Source organism: Typha latifolia, chromosome 1, assembly GCF_019914945.1.
Source record: "Typha latifolia isolate L0001 chromosome 1, TyphaL0001v2, whole genome shotgun sequence".
NCBI classification, from domain to species: Eukaryota; Viridiplantae; Streptophyta; class Magnoliopsida; order Poales; family Typhaceae; genus Typha; species Typha latifolia.
In genome coordinates, this window is record NC_133086.1 from 16,220,540 (window position 1) to 16,239,121 (window position 18,582).

General features: G+C 34.7%; 1 protein-coding gene across 3 annotated transcripts; it reads right to left on the reverse strand.

The window, feature by feature from the left end:
- Nucleotides 1-426: 426 nt before the first annotated feature.
- LOC140802701 (uncharacterized) lies at nt 427-17,658 on the reverse strand. Of its 3 annotated transcripts, XR_012111698.1 has the most exons (13): nt 17,392-17,658; nt 17,106-17,300; nt 16,956-17,040; nt 13,769-13,844; nt 13,105-13,221; nt 11,969-12,145; nt 11,404-11,506; nt 9,972-10,081; nt 8,527-8,616; nt 8,318-8,398; nt 2,487-3,311; nt 876-1,842; nt 427-653 (listed from the first exon to the last, which is right to left on the reverse strand). XR_012111698.1 is itself a non-coding variant. In XM_073158251.1 (12 exons), exons 1-12 carry the CDS (start codon nt 17,534-17,536, stop codon nt 1,750-1,752), a joined length of 2,097 nt encoding a protein of 698 aa, XP_073014352.1. In that variant the 5' UTR covers nt 17,537-17,658; the 3' UTR covers nt 427-1,749. The 3 variants fall into 3 exon arrangements, 2 of the variants coding, with proteins under 2 accessions (XP_073014352.1, XP_073014354.1); XM_073158251.1 differs by having other exon boundaries at nt 427-1,842; XM_073158253.1 differs by lacking the exon at nt 13,105-13,221 and having other exon boundaries at nt 427-1,842.
- Nucleotides 17,659-18,582: the final 924 nt, after the last annotated feature.

Here is an 18,582-nt window from a genome sequence, read left to right on the forward strand (position 1 = left end):
TAGTGTTTTCTTTTTTAGTCTCATTAGACAGATAGATCTTAAGGATAGATGTGTGTTAGAAGAAAACCGTATACGGATAGCTACCAAAACTACTCTTTTAATTGAAATAAAGAATACTAAACTCAAGCATAAATCATTTATTTTGATTATTGACCTCAGTATAATGTTTTCTTGAGGTAATACACAATTTTTAGGCCTTTGTATAAATATTTCGTCTGTTGACCCAAGAGAAATTTAAAAAAAAAAAAAACAAATTAAAGCTGTTAAATCTAATTACACTAACTTAATCTACCTATCAAACCAAAAATGCAGAGATAAAAAAGATGATAACAATCATACTTATGGACGAATAACACCCCACCTCCTTTATCCACTATTCCTGGGAAACAAACATAAGCTTGACCCAGAACAGGAACATCCACTCTATGTATGGACGAAACAATTATATCATCTAAAAGAAATTGTCTTCACATTTTTCTCCACAAAAACAATGGAAAGAAAAAAAAAATTAATCATTAATATCCATAACAAAAGGACAGACGAACTCCTTTATTTGCATATATATACCATTTTTCTGCCACTTCATTTAACTCAGCTGATTACTAATATCATTCCAGGCGAAACAAAGAAACTCCTCCAGAGAAGTAGAACACCTACAAATAAACTCAAAAGGCTGAAAAAAGCTACAAAAAAATCTAGAAGATATGCAACGGCTGCTTTCCTCTCGTAAAGAATTCATAGAAGAAATTTTCAGGTGAAAAGCATGAAAAGGAAAGTGTGGCGAGAGAGATCACTATACGAAAATACCAAAAATTTACAAGTTACCACAGAGACATATTGCCATTGTTGCGGAATCCCAGTTGCAGGAAGAATACCTTGAGAGGACTTCTGTATACCCAAGTATAGGGTCAAATAGAGCTGTCAACTGGTAAGCACATTCTTGGTGGTGTCTCCATGAGTGAGCTCTGAAAGAAGATTCCATTTTTCCTTTCCTTCTCTAGATCTGTAGCTCCCTCAAAAGGTAAACTTACTTTGGAGGTCTGGCTTGTGGAAAATATCTGCAGAAATTTCCAGGATCCTGGCTCCATTCCATTCCAAAGGAATACTTGCATTTCACAAGCTTGGCTTTCAAATTAGTAACCAACGTTAACTGTCAACCGTTGCAATAGATTTGTACTAATGGAAGTATGTTGAAGCTAAAGAGGAAATGAGCCATCTATCAGTTCAGCTTTGCTCAAAGGACATCCGAGTTGGCATAACACAGTTTATCTGCTCTTAAGTTTAGTTAATGCATCAGCTGCTTTCCGTGGTCACAAATAGAAGAATCTGACTCTCCATCCTGCACCACATAATTAGTTCTAGACAGACACCTACTTTGCACAAGTATCTCTGAAGCAGTATATTTATGTCATAGGTTTCTGAAGCACTCCAAGCCAATTTGAAAATCCAATAAACAGTGTGAATAAAACCCATGACATCTATCAAGCAAAAGAACACCACTCCTCAAGTTAAGCCCCTCATTTACAGAATCTTTCTAGCAGTTCTTTTGATCACTTCAGATAAACATCAACAAACAATGCATTTGTTACTGGCAACTTTCAATGCTAGAGCAGTAGCGGAACCCTGACAAACAGGTAGGAGTTTACTATCTCTACTTGCTACCAAATATCATTCATGCAACTGGTTCCATTTTGACATCACATATCTTGCTGCAATAAACAATTAAGTTCCCTCGTTTTCTTCAAGATTTCAGATGTATGAAGTGTGACCTCCTCCAAGGGGCACCTTTGGTTTGAATACTACAGCTACTGAAAGACGAGGGCAACACCTGAAACAAATGCTCTGAAAGAAAACAAGGATATCTATTAGCTCATAAGAACCAAAACCTTTTTGCATGCGTGTGCTGTTGAAATTAAAAACAAATACAGGTGAATGAAGTTCTCGGACAGTATATTACTAAAGTTTCCATCTTTCCAACAATCTGACTTGATCTATGTTCCAGGTGCTCAAAGTTGACTCATAATTCATCTTTTTTTAATGTAAATGCCTGAAGTGTGTCCAGGACAGTCCACATGCACACATCCACACCCACAGGCAAGCACAGAATGTGTATATAAAAGGAATTAGGGGTTAAAAATGGAAAAGCCAACAGAGAAGATCTTAAATGAGTAAAATGATCAGAGCTATAAGCCCATGAAACTAAAAGTTCAACATGGTTTGCTTATAGATAAATAGTACATGCAGATAACTGTATAAAGTATAAACATTAAGAATCAACAAGTGCAGCCAATCCCCTTGATCCCTTCTATACAATTGCTTTTTCCAGCTAAATTAGATGCAAATCAAGATGGAGGGGGAAGCGGAAGGGAAAAGGAAAACAGGTAACAACTAAACAAGTAAAAAAAAAAATTGATGGTCATGAAATCTGGACAATATGCTCTTGAAACTAAGCATGCTTTGTAGAGATAAACGATATATACACGTACCGGGATGCTTAATGGCAAACCTTGAGAATTAACGAGTACAGGCAATCCCCTTCTTGCAGAAGCTGGAATAGATTTTAAGGCATGCAGAGCACTCTTTGCTGACAACTGCATATAATTGGAATATTTCATGTTCTCCAATCCATTCTGTTGCGTCTCGTTTGTAGAAATATTGGCCCTCTCCTGGCATTCTGTGAGTATCTGGCTTTTAGAAACTTCTGCAAGAAATAACCAATCAGAATCAACCATGTGCCGGATTGTAACTGTTATCTCCTGATCAACCATGCAGAGCTGGCAAAATTGATCTTCACTTTCAACTGACGATAATCCATCTACCTTGACAACTTCAAGAGATTTCCATGTAACAAGGAACCTATTCATGAAATGGCATGTTTGGCCAGGATGAATAGGTACGCCTGAAGGACCATCAAACTTAATTTCACGATTTGGCTCTTGGTCATATTTTACTTCCATAGTAGAACTGAACTTCTCGTTTTCTTTCACTCCCAACAAGGCAATATCTTCTAAGGTTGACTGGCTAATTAAGTTTAGCTTCTCCGCTTCATTTAAGACATCCATATAAGATTTTGCAGTCATAAAAGGTATGCTTTGAGACTTCAAGAGTGATTCATCAGAGTACATATTTCCCTCCTTGATCATCTGATCAATCTCTCTGGGAAGAAAATATCCTTCTTCCTCACATGAGTATTTATAAGACAGCCCAATCCGAGATGAATAAGGGGAGTCAACCGAACAACAGACTAAGATTTTTAAGCCTTTGGACTGTGGTGCAGGGCAAAGGTAACAACCAGCTGCAGTAAGTGAGGTCTGGAAAGTAGTCAAAGACGTGAAAGATTGAAACCAACGAGAAAAACATAAATTTATTCATCAATTACAACTTCTTATAGGACAACCATTAAGAAAGCAAATTTCAAAATACTAGAGACAAAGGAGTAGGGACCATTTTCCTATCAATTTGAGGAATCATAAAAAAAGAAGTGTAGAAACAACTTTCTATGTGAGTCACAACTTTAAATATAACAAACAGGTACCAAATATATGAATGTAATTTCTACTTTGTTAATTGTCCATAAGATAACAGGGATTTCTTTTTTCTATGTTGCTTTAGTACCAATTATGCGAAGAGATCTTGCTCCATTTGAACATCAATATACAGCTTAATGTATCAGAATAAAATAGCACATACTTATATGCACTAAGATACATTAATCACTAGATAAAAGATTTTCGTGAAGGCCAAATCATTGCAGATTACCTAAATACCAACACATACTTCATTCCTGCTCAAAGTCATTAACATGTAAACGCAATATTTTATTTTCTTTTTATTACTACAGACTTTTAGATGCGCCATTGTTGCGTTGGCAAATTCTGCATCTAACAACATTACATGAAGGTTTTAAAAACTTTTTGCTGATGCCGAAGTAAAATATCAAACCATAATGAATTAACTTTACCAAGAAAAACGATGATATGGAGATTAGGTTTGCCCATCTGTTGTAACTAATCGAAAACCTATCACATTCTAAAGTATTGCAATGATGTGCATATATCCTGGGATATGCTACTTAAGCATGGGGCAAAAGTTTCCTTGACTGCCTTAACAAATACTTGTTGAGATTAAGCTTCAATCATAAAATTGCAACAATACAGGCATTGGCAGATAATAATAAAAGATGCCTAGAACTAAATGAGTGCATACTACATAGTACATACAAATTTGTGTGGTTTACAGAAATGGGGCTGGAAAGATAGGCCAAACTGACAAACAATTATATTTGATGAAAATCTAAACTAATGCAACAGAATTGTCAGGAGGATGGTTGCCTACATTAGTTGAAAGCAGTTAGCGTCCTGACTAGAGAGTTAGCTTTCCTCACATTATATGGTGAAAATGTCAGATTTTGGATAGAATTAAAAGCCGGTTGGTAAGACTTCAAGACATAAAATACTATGATGACCTGTATCAGCCAATAAAGGGGTTCTTTTTCTGAATTCTCCCCAGCTTGAGAATCATTTCTCAAGCACAGAAACTAGTTAACTACTAAATCAAGTGTGTCAGAGACTCGGAGTACAAGGCCAGAATTTTGGGATAAAACTGAGTAAAAAATAGAATTTCTCCAGTTTGTTTAACTAAAAAGGAGGCTTGAATAAGTGAAATTAATATCATTGATCTCTTCTATTATGTCATTAATTTAAGAAAATTCCTCTAAATTTGGAAAGCAATTTTAAATTGCATATGAATTTATAACTGTTTACCCTGAATTTGGACAATCTCAAAAAAGTTGATACTTGAATAAGTAAAGATGAATTTTCTCAATTTGCTTGATTGGAATTACAAATCGCAAAGTAAAATTAATGACCTTGAAGGGTAGATCTTCTATCTTATCATTGATCCCATCAAGTGTTCATTAAATTTAATGTAAAACTCAAATACAATTGAAAAGAATGAATTTCCCTAATTAGCCTCGTCCTAAAAGAATGACATGTGTAAGAACTGGAAAAAAATTGAGAGAGAAGAGGGCACACGTGCACTGCACGTGCAACCTTCCTCCCTTCTTCGTCACACAACGGAAAAGGTGGCTATGGGATTTCCGGCCACTCCGAATCAAATTCGAATTAGATTTTAAAACCTAACCTATAAAAAATTCGAATTAGAATGAATTTCCCTAATTATCCACCCACCCCAGCCTTCTTTCTCTTTTCATCTTCTTCTTCTTTCTTTACCGTCGAAGTCGTCGTCGTAGAATCAAACCGCCGGAGCGCCGTCGGAGCAATTGGAGACCACCACGTGACTCATCAATAAGCCCTCTCTCACCCCTCATATTTAATTTAAGTTTAATAGGATAAATTAGAAATACCAACATTTGGTGCTTGCAGTTTCGTTGGCAAATCAGGTGACCGGCGGCTTCGGGTCGCTACCGCTCATACTCAAGAGCTTCATGTCGTTGGCCCCGTGCCATAGTTACCTTCTAGGAGAGCCTTTATGGCTCGAATCGCCACCGGACAAAGGTTAAACCCGTGGGTCTTCGCCAGTGGCTTCTTCTCCACTTCGCATGGTCGACATGGTCACGAGGAAGGCATTGGCGTGGTAGGTGGACTGTCGGCGATCTTCTTTCTCCCTCCCTCCTCCCTCTCTTTTTCTTTTTCTCCCTCGTCGTTCTCATCAAGGGTGAGAAGGGTTGGGCTCGGGTTTAACCCGGGCCAACCTTTTCTCCTGCCAGGTTCGGGTCTGAGTTTCGAACCCAAAGACCTAATCGAATCCTTAGTATTGGGTCATAGCCTACGAGTTAGCTAGAAGCTTAGTCATTTTTAACTATTGGGTTGAGCCTTGGCCCAGCCTGATTATTATAAAGATAAAAAAATTGGGCTGCGGGCTAGCGGCAGCCCAACCCAACTAATTTGGGCTTGATTTGGCCCATTTGAACAATTTATTTAGCTTTAAATTTTAAAATCATGATATTATTTAATTTAAAATTTTATTGTTATTTATTATTAAATGTTGTGATTTTTAACACGTGAACTAGAGATTAGAGATTTTAGTTGTTATACCTAGACTCAAGTTTGTGGGTTCACTCATATATTTATTCGTATTATATTTTGTGTTTTTTATCAGACCACATATTTCTCTATATGCAAATTATTTATTATATTTTCTATCTGCAATTTAATTATTGTAATTTTGTGTGCAAAATATATAATTCAGTGCATCGCTATATTTCGTACAAATAGCAAAATTTTAGTGAGGAAAAATATAACTGATATTTGGTATGACTTAGAAAACAGTCTCAGTATAAATCACTTACGACTTTCTGTAGTGACTCAAGTCTAACTGGAAGTGCAGAAGAAAGTCCTAATTTATATCACTCGGTAACTTTCTTAGGTGACTTTGGCAGAGTTAGGGAACAATTTTAGGTTAAATCGAAAGACTTCTTGATGTGACTCTAATCTCTCTCAACGGTTAGCGAAAGAGACAGGATACGTTTATCATATAGTGACACCTCCTGATGACCCTAACCGAATCAGCTATAAGAAAAAAATCCAAGTGTTATCTCGAAGTAATTTATGGTTGATGCGGATCCATAAGGTATAGATCCAATTGAGATAAATGGCATTATTATTATTGAGAAAAATTTCAGTATGTTAGAAACTTAGAACTGAGCATGTTATGAGATATGACTTTGTGTTATAATTATTATCGTTATTATTGTTACTTAAAATTATAAATTTTAATTTTATTGGCTTTTCAGTGGATTCCATTCACTGAGCTATAGTTGTTGGCTCATGAAATTTTCTCCTAATATTTCAGGTAATGATTAGTGTGGCGACTGAACGAGATGCATCGAAACCCCACCTCCACTTAGAATTTACTCTTTTTACCTTTCAGTTCTTTTTGTTTTTATGTTTTAGATAATTTGTTAATTCAATTTGCTTAGAGACACATTAGTGATAACATTGGTTATTTTCATTATTATTGAATTAAATTATCAAAATCAGATTTTCTCATTAATTATTATCATTGTGTATTTAGAAAGTATTAGTAAGGCTTTGTATTTCTCAAACATATTGAGGGACATGACTGATTATGATTTCAATTTCGGGTCATGACAACATGAGTGTGCAAGAATGCAACTAATTATTCTTCAGATGTATTCTAATGTAGAAAAGGAATTTACCTTATGATAATGAATCAAAAATGCACTAGTAACTTTACTTAATTTTAGATCAACAAAAGCATTAAGAACATAATAATAACATATGCCATGCTATGCTGATGAACCTAGCACCATGCTAACAACACCATTTGTGCTGCTACACATGTAGTCCAGCCAGTGATGGGGATGTCCATACCATGGCAAGACTATCCTTGATTTTATCCCATCCATTGTATAAATTGTTAGAAGTGTGGGGTGAAGGTTTTATGTGCCAGCAAAACACACTGCCGGATGTCACATCTTGTATATTGGGAGGTGGCTAGCATATGAGAAGAACCCTTTTAGCATGGTGCAAGAATAAAAGAGAAGGGGCACACACCCACAGATTCACACACACACACACAGAGATTGTACAGGGCCAAAGATTATCCCTACTGGTGGTGCAAGGGGAGGTGGCAAAATGGATTAAGAAGAGAGAAGAGCAGCCAACGAAGGTTACTTCTGGTTCATTGTCGAAAGGGTCTGGAAATGGCTTATAACCTTAGTAGGTATCACATTATTTGACTATATGCTTTAAGCAGAATGTCAAGTTACCATTAAGATAGATTCTAATTTACACAATTCACATTGATCTGGTTATTGGACAGTCACCATCTTCATTTTTGTTGTCTGTACAATAATTAGGGCTTTCACTCTAAGCAGAACACACTCTTCTCAACTGGAAAATGCCTCTCTTCACCCACCTCGCCATACTCTTTCTCCCTCACTCTCTCCACTCCTGACACAAAGCATAGTCTTGTGCCAATTGGCACTGGCTGTGCCGACAAACCGATACACCCAGTGCCAATGGCACATAAAAATCCTTAGCTCACGGTATAGTAGTGGCAAAGAGAGACAAATAGAAAATCCTGGATCAACCTCGGTTACTCTATTTGAAATAATACTGAATGTACTGCAAACATAAGGAATCAATAAAAGTCATTAATTATTGTCCTTTGAAAAAGTGCAATTAGCACTCAGAAACAAGCAGAAATACTTTTTGCTAGACTAGTAACTGGTTATTATTTTGACAGATGACAAGTATTTCCATAAGAGCTTATTTGCAATCGGGCCTTCAGGTTTTCAAGTACAAAAGAAGAAGAATGAAATTGAGCGCACCTTGCATGGAAGCTTACGAATGTAGTCAATTACCAACCGAGCAGTACTACCACGAACGGGTCTGTGCCTTTGAGAGATAAACTGCCACATAGATAAACAGTATCATAAATCTGAAAAGGTAATCTATATTTCAAATTTAAAATGTTCTTGATTGCACAAGAAATGTGCTATCAACATAAGAAAGGATATAACAAGAGATACCCTATCACCTGCAAAATAGAGGCTAGGTACTGTGAGAGACAAAGATCACCAACATCTAATGGCTTGAGCTTCTCCAGATCAATAATAGCATAGCCATGCTAAAGAAAACAAGAAATCAGGGTATATGTTCAGTTTTAACTGATAATGAGTTCATCCATCAAATGCACAGGTAACTATTACTCTTCCTTTAATAGGCCCCAGAAAAAATCAGATAAGCCGCCTTTCATATGCAAAATAGACCACACTCCATGGCTTTGCTCTTATTTTCTATAATCAAAACAAAATAGAAGAACTGTTCTATAAGAATAATCAAATGAAATAGAGGAGTTCTTCTATTAGAAGCTATTGTCTTGTATCACATCTTTGGTTGCATTTCTAGGTGAGCTTCTAAATGAGAAAACCAGCATTTCCAACCAAAGCAAGAAAGCATGCAATATCTGACCATCATCAATGTGGACAAATGTCCATCTCTTATTATTTCATTATTAACTTAGACTTATTAAATTAATTTAGGTTTAATTAAGCTCAATTTGATAAAAAATAATCGTTGTTGCTTCAATTAGAATTGAGTTGTCCAACAGACTCAATTTGGTCAATTGTTAATTAGAATGGTTAATTTAGTCAATTGCACTAGCTAACTTACAAAGTTAAGTTAACCTAAAACTTTTGGGGCTGTCCAGATTGAGTCAAAGTATGTCCCACTGTGTTTGACAAGGAGTTGGCAAGGTGCCTTATAAGGGATGCCTGAAAGGGCATTTGACCCCGATAAGGAGCATTTTGCATCAGTAAGACCACATTACTGGAAAACCAAAAAGGCATGCTGTTTTATCATGTAGATTAGAAAGAGAAAACATACAAAGAGCTGAACAACTAAGTAGGGTTACTAAAGCAAAAAAGATTTTCAATCATAGATATATAATTCATGTATTCAAATGGTCATCTATCATAAACATCTTTTTACAGCTTTGGCCAGTCCTTTCACCTTTTTCGAACATAAGCATAAGCCTTGCCACAACTGCTTTGAACAAGATTAATTGCAGTATGTACTATTAGCCGTAACATCATGTGCAATATCCCCTAAATAAAATTTTCCATAGTGCTCTAGCAACATCCCTCTAGATAATCTCTTTGCTCTATCTCCTTAGATATTTGTTGCATACTTGCATGCAGATGCCAAGTCAGTTGGTTTTCTATACTTTGTTAGACTGAGGCCCTTACCTATTGCAACAATTTCTGAGGACCTTAATAGTTGTCATCATACAAAATTTCCTATAAAAGTGACTAAAGCATTTAATAGTCGTATGTTAGTCTAGAACATAACTATAGAATAAGCACACAACTGTAGAATGATCAAATCATATAAGCATAGTATGATGATCACTATCTTGATATCCAAATCTATCAATTAGACAGTGCATAAATTGCAAGGGAAACTGATAATAACATAAAAAACCTCCATGATGGTCACAGATTCCTTTATCATCTTATGGCAAATATGATCTACATAGGCACGTGTTAACCGACAAGCAGAGATAAGTCCTTGCAGTTGTGACCTAAAGGCACCTGAAAAGGAACCAGACAGTTTATGTCAAGAACTGTATGTAACTATTTACCAACATAAATAGCTAATATATTTAGCACAGGAAAGCAAACAGTGAAGTGTATGAATTATAAAATGGGAACAAATAAGCTTACCAAGTGTGCACAGTAAAATCAGATATAGAGCACCATTTCAGATCATTTGCATGTGTTAATGTAAATCATATGTTTGTATAAGTTCTATAAGGTTTACTTGAGGCATTTATATTTATATAAGTTGCATATTTTCATCCACTTTCAGGAAGTGAGCACATTTTAAATTTCTATATTGGAATTTTTCCATTCCATTGTCCGAGTCCTTGATGAAAATCATGATCCTTGGTTACATGAGCCTAAATTTCAATGTAGATGCTTTTACCTAAAAAGTGAACTCATATATTTCATGGCAAGCACCTTTTTTCTCAAATTTTGCTTTGACCAGAAATTGGCACTGCTAAAGGTGGTTAGTGTAGTCGAGATGTTATATTAAGCAACTAGTAAACAACAAATTCAAAATTAAATATAAAACAGTCAAGAAAATCATGTTACAGATGAATGAGTGGTGTCACATAAAACAATTGAGAAGAACATGTTAAGATGAATGAGTGGTCTCACATAAAACAATTGAGAAGGACATGTTAAGATGAATGAGTGGTGTCACGTAAAAAAATTAAGAAGAACATGTTAAGATGAATGAGTGGTGTCACAAGGAAACCAAAAATAACAAAGGACCTACCAGCCTTTCAGGATAAGAGGCAAAAAAATTGCCTAAGATGCTTTGGACTATTCAACAGAAACCATGGAGCGAACTAGTAAGGAAAGTAGTTCAGTTCAGGTAGAAGGCACCACAAAGAGAAGAGGAGCAAACAAGACTTGGCTAGAGAGAATCAGGAAAGACATGTCAACCATTTCACTGACATAGGACATTGGCTAATACACGTACAAGGTTTTCTTCATATTATAATACCAAAGGGTTGAAACCATGCCAAGAACTGGCAGCTAAAACATTCTTCCACATGGCTACCCAGTTTACAGTTACACCCTTGCCATATCCATGGTCAGCAAAAATTTTGATGAGGATAATCAGCAGAAGTTTTGTGTGTACGTGTATGTGCATGTGCAAGTGCGTGTGTGTGTGTGTGCATGCGCGTGCGTGTGCATGTATGTGTGTGAGCATGTGGGTGTGGGCATGTGTGCAAACACGCTCTTGATACAGTTTACATCTTTCTTTTTGTCAGCACATCTAACCCTTTTTATCAGTTAGCAGTTAGGACAAACTAATGTAATAAGTTCACATATAAACTTACCTGATGACAAACTTCTTAAAGAGGCTCGAATGCGATTCCGAGCAAATGACATGCTCTGATTTGTTGGATCCTCCACCCACACCTGATTACCTCCTCCACATATCTGGTAGCAACATCAAACCACCTAGGATTAACCTTTGGAAAAATTGCAAGTTTGCAACTCAACGAATGGCATTGTGTCCAACAATTTATAGTATTTCTGATGTATTCAACAGAACTGGAAGCACAGATTGATTTAAAAGGAGGTCATCCCCATTAACAAGACATGAAAAACATAAGAGAACCATTGTTACTTAAACAGCATAAATGTCCAAACACAACAAAATTTGGCCTCATTAACCCATTCTCCTATTCCCTCTAGACAAAACTAAGTTCAGCGAGTACATTCCAGATATGACAGTAACAGAGTAGATCAATCAACCTTCCCAGTACCAAGTTAGGCTCATGCAGCCCAAGCGTACTATAGATGACAACATATATCCAGTTATCCACTAACAATTAATAGTAAACCATAATTAAAAAATTTAAAGTACAAATTATACAAAATGCTTTGAGGTAAACTCACTTTGTACATGTCATCTTTTGAGAATTCAAGCATTGGCCGAACAAGTAAAATACCACTACTGTTTCGATTTTCTCCACAGTATTTCAAATGTGTTGGGAATAATTGAGATACAAAAGCCATGCCAGCAAGTCCAAGAACTCCACTATTGCGGGATAGTCTTAGAATTAAGAGTTCAGCCTGCACTAAGAGGATTCCTATCATTTGAAAACAGAGGATACGTGATAATAGAAAGAAAAAAGAATTACCTACCACAAGAACAATGACATTCAGGCACCTAACAAACACCAAATACAAAGCTCTTGAAAAAAGGATAGATATTTAATAAGAAAATTTTAGCTGTTCCACTAACATACTTTTGAATGCCTACTAGTAAAGATACATTATCAGGAACAATGTAAGCATCCCAAAATCCTTTTAACTGATTAAGAGAATGAAATACCAGGCATTGGAATTGAGAAGATGAAAAAAACAAATTTCAGTTGCTTTTAGGAACTATGTCAAAAGAAAGATATTCCATGCATAAAAGTATAGCACAAATGCAGTTCTTTCAGAGGAGATTTCGGTGTAGAGATTTTATCACATAACTTTCTGATGTATCAAGTGATTTCTTATTCACTGCAATAAGTAGAAATGCATTTTTTATCACTAAATTCCAAGTCTAATTTGCATTTTAAATTGAAAATAGAATTTAAGATGAGAAGTTATCTTGATTTAAATATTTTCTTCTGAGTATGAAAGAGAAATGAGATTACATAGCTAAGTAGATCAAATTGATTATGAGCTTAAGATTAGAATCAATTAACAAACTCGGTATTCCAAAAAGTGTTTGGCAGTACATAGCAGTTAAGAGGCTTCATGATGCCCAATAGATGGCATCATGGTGAGTGCCATGAGCCCAAAGCAGGTCTCAAGCAACTTTGCTACTTATTTTTCTTTTCTAATTATGTATTCTATATAGAACTGAATCAAAAGTATATCAAAATAGAGTTAAAACTTAAAAGAAATCAATAGTTCATCATCAAAAGGAAAAGTAGCAAACAGTAAACAAAATAAATACATCATTGATCATATATTTCCAATAAGATCTTGATTGAAATGCCGATATAAATTATTTGAACAGGTCAAGAAACTTGAACCCTTTTGATAGGTCTAGACCAAACACCATCCTCCATGCCAGCCACAAAAACCCGCCATGGAAGTGAATCCATTGCAGCAGCCACCATAGACACTTTAGAACAATGGCAAAGCTTATTCTACAAAATACCATGTTGCAGTAAATAATACATGAAATCAATCTATACCATAAAGCTGCAAAGAAAGGGTGTCCTACTGCACAAACCTGCCCAGAATCTAGGGAGAAATTATGTACTTAGCCTTGTTTTCTAAAGAGGCTATTTCAAAGATTTGTCTCAGAAAATTTATATGTAATTGATTCTGGAAATTGGAGGGGAAGTTAAAAACAGGGAGACCGAAGCATGTATATATCACAAATGTATTGGACATTATAGTTGCGACACAATGAATTCCAATCAATCATCGTGAATTTGTGCTCATGAATGATGTAAAGACAAACCAGTCAAGCAACAACACGACAAGCAATTGCGATTAGGTATTTTATAGTGTTTTTTCTCTTTTTAATGTTACAGACTCACAGTCACTCGAGGTAGCACATTGTTTAGCTGCATATATCAATTACAGAAAAGATACTTTGTCAGTATTTAGTGCTACACCTTGTTTATCAAATTTCTCTTATGGCAACAAAGACATACAAAAAGCTACATGGAATTATTTCGCACAGACCTGATCATCTGCATGGTGCGCAATAAGTAAGATTCCTATCTGTTGCTTCATGCATACATCTTGAAATTTTTGATACCTGAGATTTTTAACCAAACAAGTTTCGCAGACAATCACTAGAAGCAAAAGGCCTTTCCAATGTTTAAATATATTCATGCAGAACCTAGAGGCAAAATTAGAAAAGTAATATATGGCAGTTAACAATTACATTGCCTAAAAGAAGACATCATAACACAGATAAAGCTTAGTACAGGTTGACCTTAAAATTAGAGTAGGAAAAGTTCTTCATACCTTAAGTCTCTATTCACTTCCGGATTAACTTTTTCCCTTATTCTAGATTAGAAGGTAAACATTAAATTATCCATATTCCAAATTAGAAACATTATTCAAATTATTCCACACAAAAGCCCAATTACATTTTTACCCTTAATTTGACTAAAGTTATTTTAAAATTTCTCTCTCCTACTACTCACTTATCTCATTCAATAAACCAAAAGTCTAATTTAAATTTTTTCACCAATTTTTTTGCAATTCCAACCTATCTCCTCTCTCCTACCACTCACAATTTCATTGCATCCTTACAAGTATGCATAGCATGCCTACAATAAAATAATGCAAAGCATTGCATACCTACAATAAATAAAAACATTTTAATTAAACTTATATGTCAAATCAAAGGTATTTTAGTCAATTTTTATTTCTTATTTGTACTTTACTTTCACTTTATGTCACATCAAAGATAATTAATTTTCTACTAAAAAATAATAATTAATACATCATTGTTCTAGATTACAAGTGAAAATAGGAATAGCTATTCCTAGAATAAAAATCATATCTTATCCCCCGTTCACTTCTAGAATAGAAAGAGCCTTATTTTAGAATAAGCCTCCTTATTCTGGTAGAACAATATTCTAGTGTAGTAACTAAATAACAACTTACCTTATTCTGGTATAATAATTTATCATTTTCTCTTATCTTATTCCATACAACTTTTAAAATATAATTTAATAATAATCTATAATTAGTAGTCTAAAATTATCCCCCACTAGTCTAAAATTATCCTGTGGTTATTTCCTCACAGTGCATGGTTATTTCCTCGTAATGTGAATATATGAAGTATTTTAAGTCCGCAATTGTAATAAAAAATATTATAGTTTTAAATAAATACATATTACTACTTCTACTTTACATCCAATTAAAAATATTTTTGTCATTTGGTATGAAACATCACCAATTCTTAATATAAACTCATTATTCTTCAATACTTTAAACTCAACTTTATGTCATATCAAATACAATTATTAGTCCTTATACTAGTATTGAACTAGACATTAGAATAAATTACACCAGTATTAGCTCTCGTCTTTGGTATTAAAAATTAAAATATTTATTCCAGAATAGGCCTTATTTCACAAGTGAACAAAGCCTTATAGTAGAAATAGGAATAGCTATTCTAGATTGAGCTTTATCCTCAAAGCAAACGAAAGCTTAGAGCTCATTGTATAAGTATGGTCCAAAATGAGATTTAAATTTTCTATGGAAAAATCTTAAGGAAATTATTACCATGCCATCTTATAAATTGCCAAATAATAGAGCAAACATATAAGTTATAACTATGGACTCCATACATACAAATGCAAATTCCATACATATATCTGCATAGTTTGTTTGTACGTATGCACAAATTCACACGTGACATGTATATATTACTTAGTTTCATAACTGAAGCAGATTTACTAGATGGAGAGGAGAGAGAGATAACCTTCAGTGGATTAAATGCAGGCCAATTAAAAATTCCCCCAGCATGTGCATATTTAGAATACATGCATACACGTATGTATTTCATAGCTGGGCAAGAGGAGGAGATAGATAGTATGCAGTGCATTACATGCACGTAAAAAAAAATTAAAATTTTCCTGCCACATGCATCTGTGTAATGCATACATAAGTCTGTATTGTTTCGCATTTACATGTATGAATTCTATGGTTTATTCTCCCGGCACATACATCTGCAAATTTAGCAAATACATTTATGTATTTCATAGTTCAATAACTAAAGTTAGGTGTGAAAGATGATGAAATAGCTGCGATGTATTAAATGCAGGTAATAAATCTAAAATCCTCCAACCACATATATCCATTGATTGCGCACAAATATCTACAGATTCCAACTCATACATCTACTTAGTATATGCATAAGTTTGTATTGTTATGCATTTACACATTTGAATTTTTAGTATGGACACAAAGTTTATTTTGATCCGAACATACATCTACCGATTCCATACTTAAGCACATTATTCTACACTTGCATATAAAAAAATATGGATACTTCTCTCTACAGTTTTCACTCTATCAATTCATGTCAATCCACTTTAAGCATATCTTTATGTAACAAGTATTACTTTTATCGAAAAAAGATGAACTATCATTTATTACCCGCATTTAATGCACTTTAGACCACCTCTCTCCTCCCTTTACCAGCAGAATGGCATTTGGTCATAAAATAGTGATTTTGGTCAAGATGCAAGGAAAAATGAAAATGATCATGTCTTCCAAAATAAAAGACTTAGTAGATTTTTTTATACAGATAACACTAATCACAATGGCTTTTACTAGATATAAGTTATGTGAGAACTTTTCTTTTTCTCTATACCTATTTCCTTTTCACACTAGATTTAGTGGTGGTAGATGTTGAATGTTAATTTCTTTTAATTAGTAAAGTAGCACATAACTGTGGAATTTATGAGCAGATACTGCATGGGCTATGATTTGAAGAAATGCACAGAACTTTGGAGTCCATTTCCTGTAGTAACCAACTAACCATATGCAAATTAAGTCGAAGTTCTATATTAGTTCCTAGTTCATCTTCTAGTCCTTGGAACTTCTATATTAGTTTCTTCATATGATTGATGAAAAGTGCTTTGAGAAGGTATACGTCTGATGAATTTTAACATAATATATTATACCAAGATTCCTACACCAGTGTTGCTGCCTTGTAATGTATCATAGATTTTTTTTCTAATATAATATACACACCACAATAGATTTTTTTTTCTCTACGACACCTACTGCAAGAGCTGCAATCAAATTTATAACTTAAACCTATAGGGCAGAGCGGTAAGCACTAAAACAATAAGAATTCACCGAAACATGTGGAAAAGTTCAATGAGAAGAAACGAGTAAAAACCTCATCTCTCGAGCAGCCTCCTGCAAATGACCTTGTTTTGGCCGTCCATCAGGCCAGTTGCAGCATGCAATCTCACATCTAATACCTGCACCATCTCATAAGTATCACACTAATGAACAATCCAACCACGGAGGACAAATATGCAATTACCCATCTTATTCACCCTATCTCGGACCAGCTTCGCCTCTTCCGAGCTCTCAGCCCGCAACCCATGATCCACCACAATCCCCAAAAGCCCATCAATATAGCCCAACGCCTCATCCTTCCGAACCGAACCATCCAATTTCCACCCCGCCGTCAATACACACAGCGCCATGCTATCAGGTCCACCGGAGACGCCCAAAGCTGTGACAAACGAGCAAAACTTAAGCTAAAACTACGATTTTAAGGCCGGGATAAGGAAAATAAAATTAGAGAAAGGTGAAGCCTTTGTCACCAATTCGATGATGGGGTTTGATTCCAGCCATGGTCATCCGCCGGGCGAAGGCCTCCTTGTACCTCGCCATGTCCGCGGTCGAGGAGCAGTTGCAGAAGAAGCGGCGGAGAGGGAGATAAGGGGAGGGGCGTAGAGAGAGGAACATCTCGGGTTGCAAAGGAGAGCTAAGGTTCCACTGGTGTAGGAATAATTTGAGAGCGCGAGCAGGAGAAACCCTAGCGGATGAATCCACCGTTATCTTGCTTTCGATTCTCGATTGCTGCTCTGATTGCTGAGAGGAGATACAAACGCGCCATTTGTTTCAAAGCGAAGGCCACCTTATCGGGTTCGGATCCTCCCAAATGCATCCATCTGATCAAACCAATGAAAATGCAATAATTTATTTATTTATTTATTTTGAGTTTTTTTTTCTACTATTATAATTCTGTCAAACTCTTTTTATGGTTTTTTGCACCAAAAGGACAATTGGTTTTCGTTTGTGAGTTACGAGTATTTTTGGTTTTCATTATAGATGAGGTTTTTTATTTCTTATCTCCTGTCATTTAGTGCTCATTAAAATAGTAATGAAATAATTAGGATATTAAATAAGTTATTTGCAATATAGATTAATTCTGACATTAATTCATAATTTTTTAAGTAGATACTGTAATTTTATTTTTAATATAGATTAAGTTCTCTTTTAAAATATTAATTAAAGAGATCTTATTTATTTAAACTATCTCTATTTATATTTTTAATATATTAATTAAATAGTGATTAGAGAAATTTATATAAAAATAATAATTTAGAAATAGGCATGACTCACAAAAACAAAAACCAAATAGTTTTTTTTTGCAAAAAAAACCCACTTTTTTTTATTATGTGTCTAATTTATCTCAAAGTTATATAGATTCATATCCACCCAAAGGCATCTATCTAATCAAGATGAAAATTTAAGGTTTTCTTTTTTAAATTTATTTATTGTTTTAAATTTGTCAAACATTTTAGGACGTGTCTAACACATCGATTTAAATATACATAAGTTGTTAATCGAGTCAACAATTTAAATTTGAAAATTGCTAAGAAAATTGTTAGGTCTTAAAGAGAGAAATTGTTATATAATTTTTAAATATAAATTGCTGAATAGAAAAGCAATTTATATGAAAAAGAATTTCCTAACATTTTTTAATTTCTTAGCAGTTTTTAAAATTT

Bases quoted from the DNA above. Each gene is read 5' to 3' on its own strand.
- LOC140802701 (XM_073158251.1), bottom strand. From the start codon at position 17,536: ATGTTCCTCTCTCTACGCCCCTCCCCTTATCTCCCTCTCCGCCGCTTC. The intron at 13,845-16,955 runs GTTTTTACTCGT...TAAAAATCTCAG, and splicing joins GAGGCTGCTCGAGAGATGAG to GTATCAAAAATTTCAAGATG. The intron at 10,082-11,403 runs GTAAGTTTATAT...GTTCCTTTTCAG, and splicing joins TTTAAGAAGTTTGTCATCAG to GTGCCTTTAGGTCACAACTG.